Below are 18,444 nucleotides of genomic sequence, written 5' to 3'. Positions count from 1 at the left end.
GCTGTGAACAGGGCCTAGCCATTGGAATGTGCCAACTGAGAACCTTAGCCAACATTCTATTCTGCCACTGTAGCTTTCAAAAGTAGGAAAGCACCAAACCAAAATGTAAAGTGGTCAAATCTAGGATAGAACCTTACTTTCCACTTCCAGTTCTGTCACAATCTCATCCATGGCTCATGAAGCAGCAGCTCCTCTACTGGAGTGAGTGGTGGACAGTGTCCAAGCCTTGTGATTGCATCTGCATGACATGGTTGCATGGTAGCTCTTAGCCCTCATTTGCAGCATCCATACTTTACCAAGATCAATTTCCTTAAGCATCCAACTATAGCAAGTATCCTTGGAGTTTTGCAGAAGATCGCTTCCCTAGATGTGAGGCTAGTCATCAGGAAATCAGCCTCAGCTGAATTCACCCTTCCCTTTAAGTCCAGAGAAAGGTCTCATTTCTTCGGCTAAGTGATGAGAACTAAAGGATGTGATGAGTGAATCAAATTGTGAATATATTATGCAATACTGTAAGGTCATTACAAGGAACACAGCTAAAGAAAATTGATGTGGAAAGATTACCCTGAACTTCTTAATGTAGGAGGCCCAAATTCTTGGGAAAAGGGAATCATGACAAGGTCAGTTCCACATTCACCTTGTTCTTTGTGTATTTATTTTTTACTCTCTGAAGTACATTTATTAATTCAAGGCATAAAGATTAGGAATCAAGCAGAAAGTAGTGTCCTGGGACTTGTGTCGGTTTCTTGAGCTGGAGAGACAGAAGATATTGCCTGGGCTGCTAAAACAATCCAAACTTCAACCAAATCCCCAGGGCTAATGGCAGAGAAGTGCTCTGAAAATTTTGCATATAATTTTAAGATATTTACTCAACTCCTAAACTATGTATGAAGGATAAGCTGTTGAGCAAATGAGTAAACTGCAGCAGCTTGAAGTGGAAATTTAAAAAGATATCATGGTGCTTTGGAGAGAAATTAGAATTTAGGATACATCAAGGTGAAGGGACCCCAATAAATACTCCAGCTTTTTTAGAGCGTGCACCAGACTGACTATAGCATTCTGTATGAAGTAAGGGCAAACCAAAGTTTCACCAGCCCTACCAAATCCTGAACCCCAGTGTTGACCGAGTTAAGTACATCTTGTACTCTGCCTGCCAAAAAGAAATAAAATTCTCCTATCTGGAAGAAGGCATCATTATCTAGAACCCATATTGATTTTTATACTCAATGTATATCATTCAATCAAAAATTATTAAGCATGTGAATTCTACCAGATGTACAAAGACAAGCTGGTACCATTCCTACGGAAACCATTTCAAAAAATTGAGGATGAGACACTCCTCCCCAACTCATTCCATGAGAACATCATTATCTGGATAACAAAACATGGCAGTCACAACAACAACAAAAAACTTCAGGCCAATATCCTCGATGAATATTGATGCAAAAATCCTCAACAAAATACTTGCCAACGAAATCCAGTGGCACATCAAAAAGCTAATCCACCATAATCAAGTAGGCTTCACTCTCAGAATGCAAGGGTGGTTCAACAGATGCAAATCAATAAACGTCATTCATCACATGATCAGAACTAAAAAACCACATGATTATCTCAATAGATGCAGAAACAACTTTTGATGAATTCAACACCCCTTCACGTTAACCCTTTTCCCATTTACAAAAAAGTGCAGCTTGTTGCCAATGTTCATTTAATTTTACATAAGCATCCTCTTTGAGGCTGAAGCAAATCTGACTGATTTTCAATGTAAAAATAAAACATAAAACTGTTCTTGGGCCAGGCGCGGTGGCTCACGCCTGTAATCCCAGCACTTTGGGAGGCCAAGGCGGGTGGATCACGAGGTCAAGAGATCGAGACCATCCTGGTCAACATGGTGAAACCCCGTCTCTAATAAAATTCCAAAAAAATTAGCTGGGCACGGTGGTGCGTGCCTGTAATCCCAGCTACTCGGGAGGCTGAGGCAGGAGAATTGCCTGAACCCAGGAGGCGGAGGTTGCGGTGAGCCGAGATTGCGCCATTGCACTCCAGCCTGGGTAACAAGAGCGAAACTCCGTCTCAAAAAAAAAAACAAAAACAAAAAAACTGTTCTTGGAGTTATTTCTAACCAGAACTTGTCTCTAATCTTAACGTAACAGAAATGTATATGATAATCAGTATTTAATAATTTATTATGTAGTAAATTTCAAAGCACAGAATAACGCAAAGTGGAGCATTACATTCTGACAAAAAATAATGCATTTCTCTTCAGATCCTCTTGCCATTCCTTTTGTTATGCAAGTAGCAGACTTTGCCCTGACCACTTGGATTTCATTTCCCTGACGTTAGTAGTAGGCTTTTGGGCGAAATGTTTTCCAGACAAGTGAAGAGGTGTGGCATCATCAGTGAGCATTGGTGACCTTAAAGATGTTCTGCCCTGGCTTGTGATGCTTTTCCAGCATTCTTTAAATCAATGGCAGTCTCAAGTTTGCATGGCTAATCTTGTGCTCACGATTGTCCTTCTTGAACAGGATGTAATTCAGTGCTTTAATAAAGGTGGTGAAAGAATTTCTTATACCAAACATTGTGTTTTATTTTGGGATATACACTGCAGCTGCAAGCACTGCTGGTGAGTATTCTCGGGTGCAATGGAAAATGGTTAACTCTCAACAAACTAGATATTGAAGGAACAAACCTCTAAATAAAAAGAGCCATCTATGAAAAACCCACAGCCAACTTTATACTGAATAGCAAGAGCTGGAAGCATTCCTCTTGAAAACTGGCAGGTGACAAAGATGCCCTATCTCACCACTCCTGTTCAACACAGTATTGAAAGTCCTCACCAGAGAAATCAGGTAAGAAAAAGAACTAAAGGCACCCAAATAGGAAGAGAGGAAGTCAAACTATCCCTGTTTGCAGATGGCATCCTATATCTAGAACACCCTGTAGTCTCAGACCAAAAGCTTCTTCAGATGATAAACAACTGCAGCAAAGTTTCAGATGCAAAATCAATATACAGTGCTCACTTCAGCAGCACATATACTAAAATTGGAAGGATACAGAAAAGATTAGCATGGCTCCTGCACAAGCATGCCACACAAATTCATGAAGAGTTCCATATTGTTAATTAGTACTCTAACTTCACAATTGAAATAACTAGAGAAGCAAGAATAAATTAATCCCAAAGCTAGCAGACGATGAGAAATAATGAAAATTAGAGCTGAACTGAAGGAAATTGAGACACGAAAAATCATTTAAAAGATCATTTTAATGAAAAAAGATGATTTTTAATTAAATCATTTTAAATGAAAAAAGATGATTTTTCATTTAAAAGATCAACAAATCCAGGAGTTGTTTTCTTGAAAAAATTAATAAAATAGGCCACTAGCTAGATTAATGATGAAGAAAAGAAAGAAGATCCAAATAAACACAATTAGAAATGATGAAAGGAATGATACTACTGACCCCACAGAAATGAAAACAACTATTAGAAACTACTGCAAACTCCTCTATGCACACAAACAAGAAAACCTAGAAGATATAAATTCCTGGACACATACACCCTCTTGAGACTGAGCCAGGGGGAAAAAAGAATTGTTTTCCTGAACAGACCAATAACAACCTCTGAAATGGAATCAGTAATAAAGGTCCTACCAACCAAACAAAAGCCCAGGACCCGATTAACAGCTGAATTCCACCAGATGTAGAAAGACGAACTGGTACCATTTCTACTGAAACTATTCTAAAAAATTGAGGAGGGACTCCTCCCCAAGTGATTTTATGAGGCCAGTAACATCTTGATAACAAACCTGGCAGAGACACACACAAAAAAGAAAACCTTAGCCCAATATTCTTGATGAACATCAATGCAAAATTCCTCAACAAAATACTTGCAAACCGAATCCACCAGCACATCAAAAAGCTAATCACCCATGGTCAAATAGGCTTCATCCCCAGGATGCAAGGTTGGCTCAACATATACAAATCGATAAGTGTCAGTTGATCACATAAACAAAACTAAAGAGAAAAACCACATGAATATCTAAATAGATGCAGAAAAGACTTTTGATAAAATTTGACACCGCTTCATCTTAAAAACTCTCAATAAACTAGATATTGAAGGATCATACATCAAAATAATAAGAACCCTTTATGACAGAACAACAGCCAACATTATGTTGAATGGGCAAAAGCCAGAAGCATTCCCCTTTGAAAACCACCACAAGACAAGGATGCCCTCTCTCACCACTTCTATTTAACATAGTATTGGAAGACCTAGCCAGAGCAATTAGGCAAGAGAAAGAAGTAAAGTGCATTAAAATAGGAAGAGAGGAAGTCAAACTATCTCTGTTTGAAGATGACATAATTCTATATCTAGAAAACCCCATAGTCTTGTCCCAAAAGCTCCTGCAGCTGATAAACAACTTCAGCAAAGTTGCAGGATACAAATTCAATGTGTAGAAACCATTAGTATTACTATACCCCAACAATAGCCAAAATGAGAGGCAAATCAGACGGGCAATTTCATTCACAACTGACACAAAAAGAATAAAATACCAAGGAATATAGCTAATGAGGAAGATAAATGATCCCTACAAGGAGAACTACAAAATTGCTCAAACAGAAGCAAATGGGAAAACATTCTATGCTCATGGATAGGAAGAATCAATATCATTGAAAAGGTATACTGTCCAAAGAAATTTACAGATTCAATGCTATCCCTATGAAACTCCAATGACATTCTTCACAAATGAGAAAAAACTATTCTAAAAAATTCATATGGAACCCAAAAAGAGTTTGAATAGAAAGTCAATCCTAATCAAAAAAAAAAAGAAAAAGGCATCATGCTACCTGACTTTATACAATTAAACAAGCCTATAGGAACCAAAACATCATGATACTGATACAAAAGCAGGCACATAGACCAATGAGACACAGTAGAGAGCCATAAATAAGGCCATATATCTGTGACCATCTGATCTTTCACAAAGCTGACGAAAACAAGCAATGGGGAAAAAACTCCCCATTCAATAAATGGTGCTGAGATACTGGCTAGCCATATGCAGAAGATTGAAGCTGGACCCTGTTCTTATAACATACACAAAAATCAACTGAAGATGAAATAAAGACTTAAATGTAAAACCCAAAACTATAAAAGCCCTGGAAGACAACCTAGGCAGTACCATCCTAGACATAGAAATGGGCAAAGATTTCATGACAAAGCCACCAGAAGCAATTGCAACAAAAGCAAAAATTGACAAGTGGATGTAATTAAACTTAAGAGCTTCTGCACAGCAAAAGAACTATCAACAGAGTAAACAGACAAACTACAGAATGGGAGAAAATATTTGCAAACTGTATATCTGACCCAGGTCTAATATCCAGCATCTATAAGGAACGTAAACACATTTACAAGAGGAAAACAAACAACCACATTTAAACGTGGATAAATGACATGAACAGACAAACTTCTCCACAGAAGATATACATACAGCCAACAAGCATATGAAAAAAGCTCAATATTTCTGATTATTAGAGAAATGCAAATGAAAGCCACAATCACACACCATCTCACACCTGTCAGAATGGCTATTATTAAAAATCCAAAAACCAGCAGATGCTGGTGAGGTTGCAGAGAAAAGAGAATGCTTATACACTGTGGTGGGAAAGTTCAACCATTGTGGAAAGCACTATGGCGATTCCTTAAAGAGGTATAAGTAGAACTACAGTTAGATCCAGCAATCCTATTACTGGCTGTATACCCAGAGGAACATAAATCATTCTACCATAAAGAAACATAACCATGAATGTTCATTGCAGCACTGGTCACAATATCAAATACATGGAAGCAATCTAAATACTCATCAATGACAGGTTGAATAAAGGAAATGTGGTACACATGCACCATGGATACATATACAGCATGTATTATGTATATACTATGTAACCATAAAAAAGAACAAGATCATGTCTTTTGCAGGAACATGGATGGAGCTGGAGGCTATTATCCTTAGCAAACTAATGCAGGAACAAAAAACCAAATACCACATATTCTCACTTCTAAGTGGGAGCTAAATCATAAGAACTTACAAACACAAAGAAGGAAACAACAGACACTGGGGTCTACTTGATGAGGGAGACTGGGAAGAAAGGGAGGAGCAGAAAAGATAACTATTGGGTACTAGGCTTAATACCTGGGTGATGAAAATCTGTACAACAAACCCCTGTGACGTGAGTTTACCTATGTAACAAACCTTCTCATGTACCCCCAATTCTAAAATGAAAGGTTTTTTTTTTTAATTACCAGACATGAAAAGAAACAGAACCAAGTGACTGAAAATCAAGATAAATCAAATAATAGAAATTGATCCATGAACATCTTAGATTTTGGAATTGTTAGATAAGGGACTTTAAAACAACTAAATATTTGCAATAAAGGAAGGGAAAATGATGTAAGGAAACTCCAGAAGTGTAGCAACAGCTCCTGAAAATTCAGTCAATTTTTCGATGATTCACTTTTTGAGAATCTTGCCTGGATGTTGACATACGCTTTGTTTTCATTCAAATTATTCCAGTATCTTAAAGGTGACAATAAACTACATCTTCCAGATAAACATATATACTTATAATGTTCAAACTGTACACAATGACCTCAAATACAACCTGTTTCTCAGGCCACACCAGCCTTGAGGTAAAAATGTGATTACTATGAAAATCCCAAAACCATATTTATTTCTTCCTGTCCTTATTAACTCAGGTGAAACTTAGTTGCTTTTTCTTCTGTACATATAGTTTATATTTCTCAAGCAATTTCATTTATAACCTGGCAATTTTAAGGTTTTTTTTTTGTAAGGATCTTTTTTCCCCAATATCCCATAAATTCTGAGAATCTTACACAGCACTTGCCTGAAGCATTTCGAACTCACTAGATTGCTAGCATTTGAGAGTATGCGTTTGGATATAATTTTTTCTCCAGAGCTTATTAATTGACCTATAATAAGAGTTCAAAAATTAATGAATTAATTGCATTCTTGGGCATTTATCCCAAATAAATGGAAATTTACATTATGCAGATGTCCACAGCAGCTTTATTGGTAATAGCCCAACTCTGGAAACATCCCAGATGTTCTTCAGTAAACAATTGGTGAACAAATAAATGTCTGTATATGAAATATTACTCAGCAATAAACAAGAACAAACTACTGATATCTGAAACAACTTGGATGACTCTCCTGAGATTTACACTAACAGAAGAAAAGCCAATCCAAGATATTTCATGCTTCCTTACAATCATACCACAAATGGTGTGATTTCATCTATGTAACCATTGCTGAATGTTATATAGACATTTAGTATATAATGACAAAATTATAGAAATAGAGATCAAAGGAGTTGTGGCCAGGTGTTAGGGATGGAGTATGGGATGGGGAGTGGGAGCATAGGTGTGGCTATGAAAAAGTATAGGAATAGTACTTGTGGTGATAAAACTGTTCTATATCTTGACTGTCAATATCAATATCCTGGTTACGATACTGTATTACAGTTTCACAAGATGTTACAATTGGAGAAATTGGGTAAAGGGAATACAAGAATCTATTGTATTATTTCATACAACTGTATATGGATCTGTAATTATTTCAAAGGAAAGAGATTAATTTGAAAAATTAAATGAAAATCAGGTCAAACATCCAAGTTTTATTTAAATATGCTCTTGTTTATGATTCTAACAGTTGAAAATTAAGTAAATATTTTTAAATCTTCTCCATTCAGGTAAAAAAATTTTTTTCAATGGAGAATGTGGCCATATCTGGCTCATCGTAAATTGCTTTCCTGCCATATCTAGTTTACTTTCCAAAGCATCTTATGCTTCTTTGGGCTACCTCCTCTATAATCAAAGTGCTACTCAACAATCAGTGAGCATATTACATGTAACCAATGAGTATATGTTAATTATATACAGTTTTGTTAAGTTCAGTATTCTTTAAGTACTCCATGAATTAGCTCTTGCAACACAAATAGCTTTGTAAAGGCTTACTGATTGACTGAATCTATGTACTTACTTCTTTTATTAAAATTCAGTTGTTTTTATTTTAACAAAAGAATATGAAGAAAAAGCTCAATTTATTTTTACATAGCATTTTTTTGAGGACCCTGAAGGAAAGATTGAGTTGCCACCATCCTTGAAAATTTATTCCTGGAAACGTCCACAGGATATTTTATTTAGTCAGGTAAGAAAATTTTTTCTATTAAATAAAATACTTACTATGTGGATATATTATCCTAGTGATAAAAATTTACATTTTTGTAATGATTTAGGGTAATTTTCTCTTGTAGTATTTAGTAAAAAAAAATGCTTTTTGGCAACTAATCAAAAATAAGTGTTTATCAATATAGTTTAATGTTTCTTGTACTGGTTTCTAAGAGATTGTTGAATTTTTGTTTAGAGCCTTGATTTTTCTTCTCTCCAAAATGTTAAATTATAACTTAAAACGCTGTGTGAAGTTATTCCTTAATTTCTGACTGGCACACTTCTTTCTGCTTGTTTGCATGAACATTCATAGCATGGAGGTCTGTTTTTTCTGTTGTTTATTAGCATTAAATTTCCAGCCCAAGAGTTTTGCACTTTGATATCTCTATTTCAGGGATTCTTGAAGCATTTTTCAGAGAACACTTTTATTTCTGAATATCATGCCCAACCACTTGAATCAGATTGACTGGAACATCACTTGATAAACTTTTATTTTTAAATAGCACTTATAGAGATTAAATCTTTAAACACCCTGGTGTATCTTCATAACAGCTATGTTAATTTGAATATATTTAGATTTCCCAAGGGTTTAATTACCACTAATGCCTTTTTCCTTCCTTGAATCTGCTATTATTTTCGCCTAATGCATAGGAAACCTGTGAGCTAAATTATTTAGAAGTACTCAAATGGTTGTAATAAAGTTGATTCTTCTGTACATTTGTGGAATCCATTAAAGCTATATATCTATATAAAGTTATTTTATTCCTAAAAGTTTTAGCCTCATTAGAACTGCTACTAATTCAAGAAAATACAATATATACACCATATTTTTCAAGTACTCTTACTAGTTGAGAAAATCAGGTGAATCTTGATTCAAAGATTCACTAAAATGCAAAAATAATATTCTGTCTACCAGAATATTTTTTGAATGCCTACTTATATTTGAAATAAATCAAATGTATATGAACCATGGTTTAAGGTACTTATAGTATTAGATAACATTGACATGAAGTATTAGATAACACTGACGTGAAGAATATAAATTCTGTGATATTTATATAATGTACTTAATATTTATGAGTTACTAACAATATTCAGTCTGATCAATATAAGTACATGGTTTGCATTATATATAAATAAAGGGTGTGAATTTCACAAGATGATGATGTTGTAAATTTGGATAAGTGGAAAAGTTTTTTCCTGAGACTCCCTTGGTCAAGGAGGTGGATCTGCCCAGTAAGTTGGGGAGGCTTTAGAATTTTAGTTTTTCATATATATTCCCCCAGTGTCCCCCCATCCCTTTTTGAGTAAGATATGCCAGCGGCAGTATCAATGGTCAAGGTTTTATTTTGGCTTATGTCAATGTCAGGCTGGTGTGGCTACATGTGCCAGGCCATCATGTTACTTGGTGGCACCCCTATGGTCAAGAGACTTAGAGTCAAAAGACTCACAGCCAATTAACCATTTTAGGCAAGAAAGGAATGAAGGTGGGCAGGTGTTTATTAACTCTTAGAGCCCTTTTAAGTAATAGAAGAGCCCCAAACTAAAAGTCAAAAAGCAAGGTTACAAAATTGACTTGTCTTTAAGTTTTATGTGTTGAGCCATCAGCTATTAAGGCATTTGTGTGCCCAGGAGTCAAGACTCTGTAACTTAACAGCAGAAGGATTAGTTAATAGCCCCTAATAAGAAACGTTTCAGTGGGGTGAAGGTAGTAATACTAGAGTCCATGACCTGACTGGAAATTGTAAAAATATCTCACAACCTTGTAGCTGTTAATTTTTATACTTTTGATAAGTTTCAGCAACAAATCAGAGACTTAATTTGGAAGAATTTAACTTCTGATGACATTTGTCAAAGATGTTAAAAGGCTCAAAACATTTGATCACAACAGAATCACAGGCTAGGCATGGTGGCTCATGCTTGTAATCTCAGCACTTTGAGTACTTACTTTGAAAGACTGAGGCAGGTGGATCATTTGAGGCCAAGAGTTCAAGACCAGCCTGGCCAACATGGTGAAATTCTGTCTCTATTAAAAATACAAAAATTGTCTGGGCATGGTAATGCATATCTGTATCCCAGCTACTTAGGAGGCTGAGGCATGAAAATCACTTGAACCTGGGAGGCAGAGTTTGCAGTGAGCTGAGATTGCACCACTGCACCCTGGCCTGGGCAACAGAGCTAGACCCTGTCTAAAAACAAAAAACAAAAAATAAGCAAACAAACAAAAAAAAACAGAATCAGGGGTCTGATAGTTAAAAGACTTTTAAGGCAATGTATAAGGTTACATGGATATAAAAACCGTAACTCTTTTTAATCTTAGGGTTTTAAAAAAACAAAAAGCTAATAATAATAATAATAATAATAATAACGTAGAAATCATCTTGATAAAATATAAAATCTTGTTTTTTCTAAAGTTACTTGCCAAAAAGGCAAAGAGAAATCTTTTCCAGTGTGACTGATTTTCCTTAATGAAAGCCCATTTAGATAACCTGGAAGTCAAACATGATGAAAAAAAGTACTTGAATTGAATCAGACACAGGAAGTGTTTTCAAGGTTATGAGTATAGTAGGGGAATACATAATTTTTAGTAAGTGCATGAGAAGTTTTCTGATTTCATTGAAAAATTTAGGCATATTAAGAAAAGCCAAGAGTACAGATTCAAGTTACAGTATTGGAAAACATTGCCTTTATTTTATACTTTATTTTATTCTTTTTATTTTATTTTTAAGATAAAACATTTTAGCACCAGGTCACACAATAACAACCAGAACCAGATAAAAAAAGTTACAGGATCTGATGAAAAAGCTGAAGGAGAGAGTTATCATCTTAGTCCTTCTGAAGGGGAGAAAGAATTGAAAGCAGCAAAACACAACAAAGTTGAATTTTTGAGATATGATTCTGATAAGATTTTAAAAGAAACAAATAATTAAATTTAAATAAAAACTTATAGTAATTTTACTGAGAGCAAATAAATACCTTAAGAAAACCTTTCTTTCACATAGGGGTCTAATTTTAGAAAGACTCTAGTGAACAATTAAAAAATATATATAATCAACTTTATCACAAAGTTTTTAAAAGTAAATTTCTCTTTATGAACATTGCCACAACTTACACAGACAAAATATGACATGTTTGGACTTTCTTGTTTTATGTATTTTTCTTTTTTAAATAATAAGTCATTTTATTTTAGGCCAGAAATTTACCTTCTGAGTTTTTTTAATATAAAATTATTATTTGTATAACTTTCTTTAACCAAAAATATATTTTTATATTTATATAAATCTCTCTTTTTATCAACTTTTTGAAACTTTATTTTATTTTACTTTTTTTTAGAGATAAGCTCTCACTATATTCCTTAGGCTAGTATTAAACTCCTGCACTCAAGTGATCCTCCTGCCTTGATCTCCCAAATTGCTAGGATTACAAACATCAGCCACTATGTCCAGCCAATGTATTAGTCCCTTCTCACACTATTATAAAGGCATAGCTGAGACTGAGTAATTTATAGAGAAAAAGGTTTAATTGACTCACAGTTCCATAGGCTGTACAGGAGGCATGGCTGGGAAGGCCTCAGGAAACTTACAATCATGGCAGAAGGCGAAGGGGAAGCAAGCACTTCTTCACATGGTGACAGGAGAGAGAGAGAGAAAGTAAAGGGGGAAATGCATACACTTTTAAAGCATCGAATATTGGAGAACTCACTCACTATCATGAGAACTACAAGGAAGAAATCTGCCCCCATGATCCAATCACCCTTCACCAGGCTCCTCTCGCAACGTTTGGAATTACAATTCAACATTAGGTTTGAGTGGGGACAAAGAGCAAAACCATGTACGCCACCTTTTTAAAGAAAAGACTTTTAAATAACCCCTAAATTATATAAAATTATTTTTAAATAAGAACACAGTTGTAGAATTATATATTAGCTGAAATTTATATTTTTAGTAATGTTAAATTTTCATGAACACCTAAGCAGCAAGAAATTCTGAACTGTTTATCATTGGTATTTTATAAATGAAACCATTTTACAAATTTTAGAAATATGTATTTCTTATATTAAGCACTTTTTTTAGTTGGAAATGACCCAGATATCCAATGAGCATCCAAAATAATTTTAAGATTTTAAATTACACAAAAAGTCTTCCTACAAGCATTTATCTCATTCATATGTACTCATTTTTTTTCTTTTTAACAGCGTATAATAGATTAGTTTTGAAAACTGAGATATTAAACAAAGGTAGTCATTATTTAAAGTTATTTTATTGCTAACCATTTATCAAGTCTGTGAACATCAGGTATTCACCTAAATAAGAATCTTAAAGTGAAATACATGGACATTTTGCTGATAATTAAAAAGATTCAGCCATTTTTATTGAAACAACAATATTTAGTCTTATTTGTTTAAAAAAAAGTCACACAAAATGATTATTTTGTTTTTGGCTGAATTGATAGTCTCACAATATTTGTGCCAAACTGACACCTTAAAATAACTAGCAGAGGCAAACATAAAACTTCTCTAGACAAAAATGTATGCTGATGATTCTGAAGACATTTTTATTTTTATTTTACTAATATACATATTTTTGAGACAGAGTCTCACTCTTGCCCAGGCTGGAGTGCAGTGACATGATCACATCTCATGGCAGCCTCAACACCTGGGCTTAGATGGTCCTTCTACCTTAGGCTCCCAAGTTGCAGGAACCATAGACACACACCACCATGCCCAGCTAATTTTTCTATTTTTTGTAGAGACAGAGTTTTGCTATATTGCCCAGGCTGGTCTCTTAACTCCTAGGTTCAAGGGATCTGCCCACCTTGGCCTCCCATGGTGTTGGGATTACAGGTGTAAGCCACCATGCCTGGCTTTATTGTACTAATAAATTTCAAACAAGTTTTATTTACCAGGGATTCACATGAACTTGAAAAGCATTTGGACTTATTTTATGAATACTCATTTACTCATAAGCCAGTCTGGTAGTATGTTAGACACAACAAATAGCATAATACTTGTACATATACATAAACACATCTAAACATGTATATACACACACACACAAACACATGCACATACACACACACACACACACACAAAGATCCAATAGTTTCAATCTCAGAACTCTAGCCATGAGACAGCATCAGAAACTTACTGTCTTTTATAAAAGATAGCTGGATCCAAGTTATTTTTGAGAAAATTGGAACCTGTCAAGTGGCTAAACTTTGTTTGCCCTGATAGGTAATCCTGTAACAGCTGTTGACCAAAATTTTGGGTAATGCAGTTTTCATTTTTAAAAACATGTTTTATCCTTTTGTCTTTGGTTATAAATGAGTTTCAGTGTTTACATTTTAGCTGAAACTGGATGAACTGTATAAGAAAAATAAAATGTCCTAATAACTTTGAAATCATAAGTTTTATCTCAACACCAGTAACTTAATAACAGCAGATTCAAAACAGGCAGAAAAGAGAAGAGAGAAACAGAGAGAGCTTTAGAAGACTCAACTCTTAATTTGCCCATCAGTTTTAAAATTTTCACGCAAACAAGCCACAATGTGTAACCAGCTGGAGTCCCAGATAGACTGAAAAGTAATTCACATGTTTTCTTCCTGCACAGTTTGACACAGATACAATAAACATTCCTGAGTATGCCTCAAAAAATCAGGGGCCAGGATTTTGGAAACTGTTTCTCCCCTAGTGAGGACAGGAGAAGCCTGTTTTGCTGCATTCTGACAATCAGATGGACCTGGTCTTGGCTGGTGGGATTGAGACCATTCCAAAGCACCCTCACAGATAGGGGTAAGACTAAACAGACACACGCAAACAGATCTGATGCAGATGGAGCACTCCAAACTGAGCTTTGAAAGCGGATACTGGAGAAATGTCCTGGGACCTTGTCTCAAATGCAGACAGCACCACAGTTTAAGTGACCTGCATTAAGTCCAGATGTCACACAGGCCAAGACAGCAGCGCAGATGACCTATACTAGGTCTAAACAGCTAGAGAACACCGATGGCAGAGACAGGATTTTCAGATGCTTTCCAGTTGACTTACCCAGTTCTTGAAGCCTGTTGACTTTCCAGGTGTTCCTTTCCTCACACCAACAGAGAATGGTACCAACAGCTGATGCCATGAAAGGAAGGGAAGGGAAATTCCCTGAGATAAAGGCAGTCTTCGTAACTGCTGGTCCCAGGTGTGAGGACAACTAGCCATGAGCAGCTGGCATATGCAAGTGGCCCCTACCCTGTCTGACAGCTTTAACAAATAATCCCTGGCACACTGCTGCAGGTAATTGCTCCACTCATTGGAAACCAGGCATACAGGCTGAGTCACTTGAAACACACAATTTCTCACAAAAGGCACCAAATTAGTAACCAATTCAAGTTTGACTGCTCACTGCCCAGCGGCCAGAACACCAGAAACAAGAAAGGAAAGTAACTTTATGCAAATGCTAGAAGTTGGGGAATGGCCAGGCTTATGCCCTAGGCCTAGGCAACAAAAGTGAAACTCCATCTCAAAAAAAAAAAAAAAAGAAAGAAAGAAAAAAAAGTAGGCCCTGGGATTTTTATGCAAGCACATAATTAGATAAGTGAGCACTGTGCATGGGGGTGCCTGGTGGGAAAGGAGGGAAACTTAGTTTTAAAGTTTATTTTATGGCTAACAGCAAGAAAGGAAAAAAAGTTTCAAAATCCGTTTTGAAGCTAAGCTACTCGATTATACTGTTATCAAATACCTTTAAATCCTGAATTTAGTATATCAGAATAAATATGAGCCCTTCCAAACAAGAAGGTTAACAAGTTCTGATCACAGAGTAACTTATTCGACCTGTTTATTTCCGAGAACTAGAAATCAGTGGCCCGGACCCTTGAACATTGAATATATTGAATAGATAAGGATGTCTGTAGATTTATCCTGCCTCAGGTACAGGTATAGGAAGTAGAAGTGTGAAGATGTCATTGTAGAGACCTCTGCCTTAATATTTGTTGTCTTTTACAAGCTTAATTTCTACTTTTCACTCATCAGCAGGAGGTTATCGAGACTAATACTTCAAACTTCAGGTATCTAATACTTATTAATGTATAGCTTATCAATTTTGGTAATTTTTGAAGTATAGGGGCATTTTAGAAGCATTCCATCACAGTCAGTCAAACCAGAAGAAACTATGTTTATAATTTATGATCTGCAGGGTCAATTCAAGCCTTTAAGGTGGTTTTAGGTAAATTTTTCTCTAACTTTTTTTAATTGACGTTTCAAGATGCTAGTTGTATAGATGATTGAAAGTAATCAATGATGTTACCTTCCCTAAAACCTGATTCTTGAATTAAAACTGTTTTCATGTTAATTTCGTATGTTAAATACGTATACTTGATATGAATTATAGCTCATTTTTTAAAAAGTTACAATTCATATTTCCCTATTAGTTTTATTTTATTATTATATTATTTATTGGTGCCTGATTTAGATGTGTACTAATTAAATAATGACCATTAAATTAATTTTTTAATGTAACAGGTTATTAACTTGAACATGATTTTAATAAGCTATCACAATCTCAAAAATTCAACACTAATAAAATAGATAATAATCATTAAATGAAAAAAGCTATCATGACTAATATTTGTCATCCAAGATGAAGTATTTTCCCTGATATCAGATATTAAGTAAGTTTTCAGGTTTAGCTTCAGTGGTTAATTTAGATTTTAAAGCTGTGGTCCCCAACCCTGGGCCATGGACCAGTACCAATCTGTGGCCTGTTAGGAACCAGACCACACAGCAGGAGGTGAGCATGGGCAAGCAAACAAAGCTTCATCTGTACTCACAGCTGCTCCACATCAGTTGCCTTATCACCTGAGCTCCGCCTTCTGTCAGATCAGCAGCAGCATTAGATTCTCATAGCAGTGTGAAACCTACTGTGAACTGCACATGCACGTGAAAAATCTAGGTTGTGCACTCCTTGTGAGAATCTAATGCCTGATGATCTGTCACTGTCTCCCAACACCCCCAGATGGAACCATCTGGTTGCAGGAAAACAAACTCAGGGCTCCCACTGATTCTACATTATGGTGAGTTGTATAATAATTTCATTACATACTACAGTAATAATAGTAGAAATAAAGTGCACAATACATGTAATCTGCTTGAATCATGCCCAAACCATCCTCCACTCCTTGGCTCGTGGAAAAATTGTCTTCCACTAAACCAGTCCCTGGTGCCAAAAAAGTTGGGGGCCACTGTTTTAAAGTACTCTTCAGTCTCTCAGTTTGTGTGTCTATTCATGCTGGAACAGAAAACCAAATATCGCCTGTTCTCACTTATAAGTGGGAGCTAAATGATGAGAACACATGGACACATAGAGAGGACCAACACACACTGGGGCCTATTGGAGGGTGGAGAGTGGGAGGAGGGAGAGGATCAGGAAAAATAATTCATGGGTACTAGGCTTAATACCTGGGTGATAAAATAATCTGTGCAACAAACCCCCGTGACAGAAGTTTACTTATGTAACAAACCGGCACATGTACCCTCTGAACTTAAAAGTTAAAAAATAAAAATAAAAATTTATCTGTATATATAATATATATTATTCTTATAGTAAAATACTGTATCTTATTGGCATTAAATTAAATTACTACCACCTATATAGCTCTAAGAATTATCTTAAGGAATAATGTGTTTATTTCTTATTTCTCTGGTTGTGAGAAATGAAATCAAGGCGGCCTATTTCCAGCACCAACCTATTGGTGCCTAGTGTTCCATTATTGGAACGCTAAGCATGTGGGAGTTATTTATATCCTACTGCTCAAGGTCAACGCTAAGGTCTGATTGCAGAATTTCAAAAAATTGCAACCTCAGGCATAAATGGATTAAAACTGTTTCATTAAATTACTTTTCCATTATTTTTCTTGTGAAGTAATATATATGTATATATATATTATTTTCAGACTCCAGTGGTTGTGAAAGATGAAATCACGTTTGACTTGTTTTCAGCAAATGAACATTTACTCTGCAGTGAGGTATGTACAGAAGTATGAACTAAAGTCTCATCATGGAACGCCTTCCAGGCCTGCTTAAACCATATATATTATATAATATATTATATATAATATATACATTGTGTATATATTATATATAATATATATAAATAATATATATAATATATACAAATATATATTATATATTATAAATATTATATATATTTGTATATATTATATAATATATATGTTTATATGTATAAAATTATAATGATATATAATATATAATATATATATGAGAGGTGTGAGACAGAGTCTTGCTCTGTTGCTTAGGCTAGAGTGCAGTGGTGTGAACACAGCTCAGTGCAGTCTCAACCTTCTTGGCTAAAAATGATCCTCCCATCTCAGACTCCTGAAGTGGTGGGACTACAGGCATGTGCCATCACTCCCAGCTAATTTTAAAATTTTTTGTAGAGATGAGATCTCACCACATGACTCATGCTGGTCTTGAACTCCTAGGCTCAAGCAGTCCTCCCACGCAGCCTCCCAAAGTGCTGGGATTACAAGCATGAGCCACTGTTCCTGGCCAAAAGTCATATATATTTGAGGTATACAACTTGATGATTTGACATATATTGTTAAATATTCATCACAATTAAGCTAATCAACATATCCATCAATTCAGTTATTATTATATGTGTTTGTGTGTGTATATGTGTGTTAAGAGCACTAAAGATCTATTCTCTTAGCAAATTTCAGGTATGCAATACAATATTGTTAACTACAGCTGCATTGTTGTGAGTAGATCTCCAGAACGTATCTTTCAGAACTAAAATTTTGTACTCCTTACCAACATCTCCCCATATCCCCCTCCTTCCAGATCCTGGTAACCACCATTTCTCTATCTGTTACTAGGACTTTTGTATTTTTAGATTCCACATATACGTGAAATCATGCAGTTATTTGTCTTTCTTTCTTTGGCTTATTTCACTTAAGGTAGTGGTATTTTACACACCAATATTCAAAAGGGAAATGAAGTCTCTTTAACTGAGTTTAGTGAGCACATGGTAGGCATGTTTGCTCATGTCTGTTCTCCCACCCCTGGTTTCAAAGAAGCTGTATTCTCTCCCTCTGGGCTTTTACCCTTGGGATCCGTGTGACCAGCAATGGACATGAAGTGACTGCCCTTCTTGTCCTACGCCATGTCAAGAGGAGGGTACAGTGATATTGTGTGACTT

General features: G+C 35.5%; 1 protein-coding gene and 1 non-coding gene across 6 annotated transcripts in view; both read left to right on the top strand.

The window, feature by feature from the left end:
• Nucleotides 1-18,444, top strand: part of ADGB (androglobin) — a 212,328-nt gene that overhangs the window by 44,038 nt on the left and 149,846 nt on the right. For 4 of the 5 annotated variants that reach the window (XM_012452674.2, XM_012452684.3, XM_012452694.3 and 1 more), the window contains exons 3-4: nucleotides 8,130-8,222; nucleotides 17,177-17,248. In XM_012452674.2, coding sequence (XP_012308097.2) covers nucleotides 8,130-8,222; nucleotides 17,177-17,248 — 165 coding nt within the window. Of the gene's footprint in view, nucleotides 1-8,129; nucleotides 8,223-16,227; nucleotides 16,298-17,176; nucleotides 17,249-18,444 lie in introns of those variants that run through there. The other variant, XM_012452703.2, reaches the window with a different exon arrangement.
• LOC135268498 (U6 spliceosomal RNA) lies at nucleotides 3,013-3,119 on the top strand. The gene has a single exon (XR_010336813.1). It is a non-coding gene; the product is annotated as a U6 spliceosomal RNA (small nuclear RNA).

The sequence above is a fragment of the Aotus nancymaae genome, unplaced genomic scaffold, assembly GCF_030222135.1.
Source record: "Aotus nancymaae isolate 86718 unplaced genomic scaffold, 86718_ANA_hifiasm-v0.15.2.pri h1tg000040l, whole genome shotgun sequence".
Classification (NCBI taxonomy): Eukaryota; Metazoa; Chordata; class Mammalia; order Primates; family Aotidae; genus Aotus; species Aotus nancymaae.
Note: the sequence above shows the minus strand (reverse complement) of the source record. Positions and strands in the feature narration are given on the sequence as shown.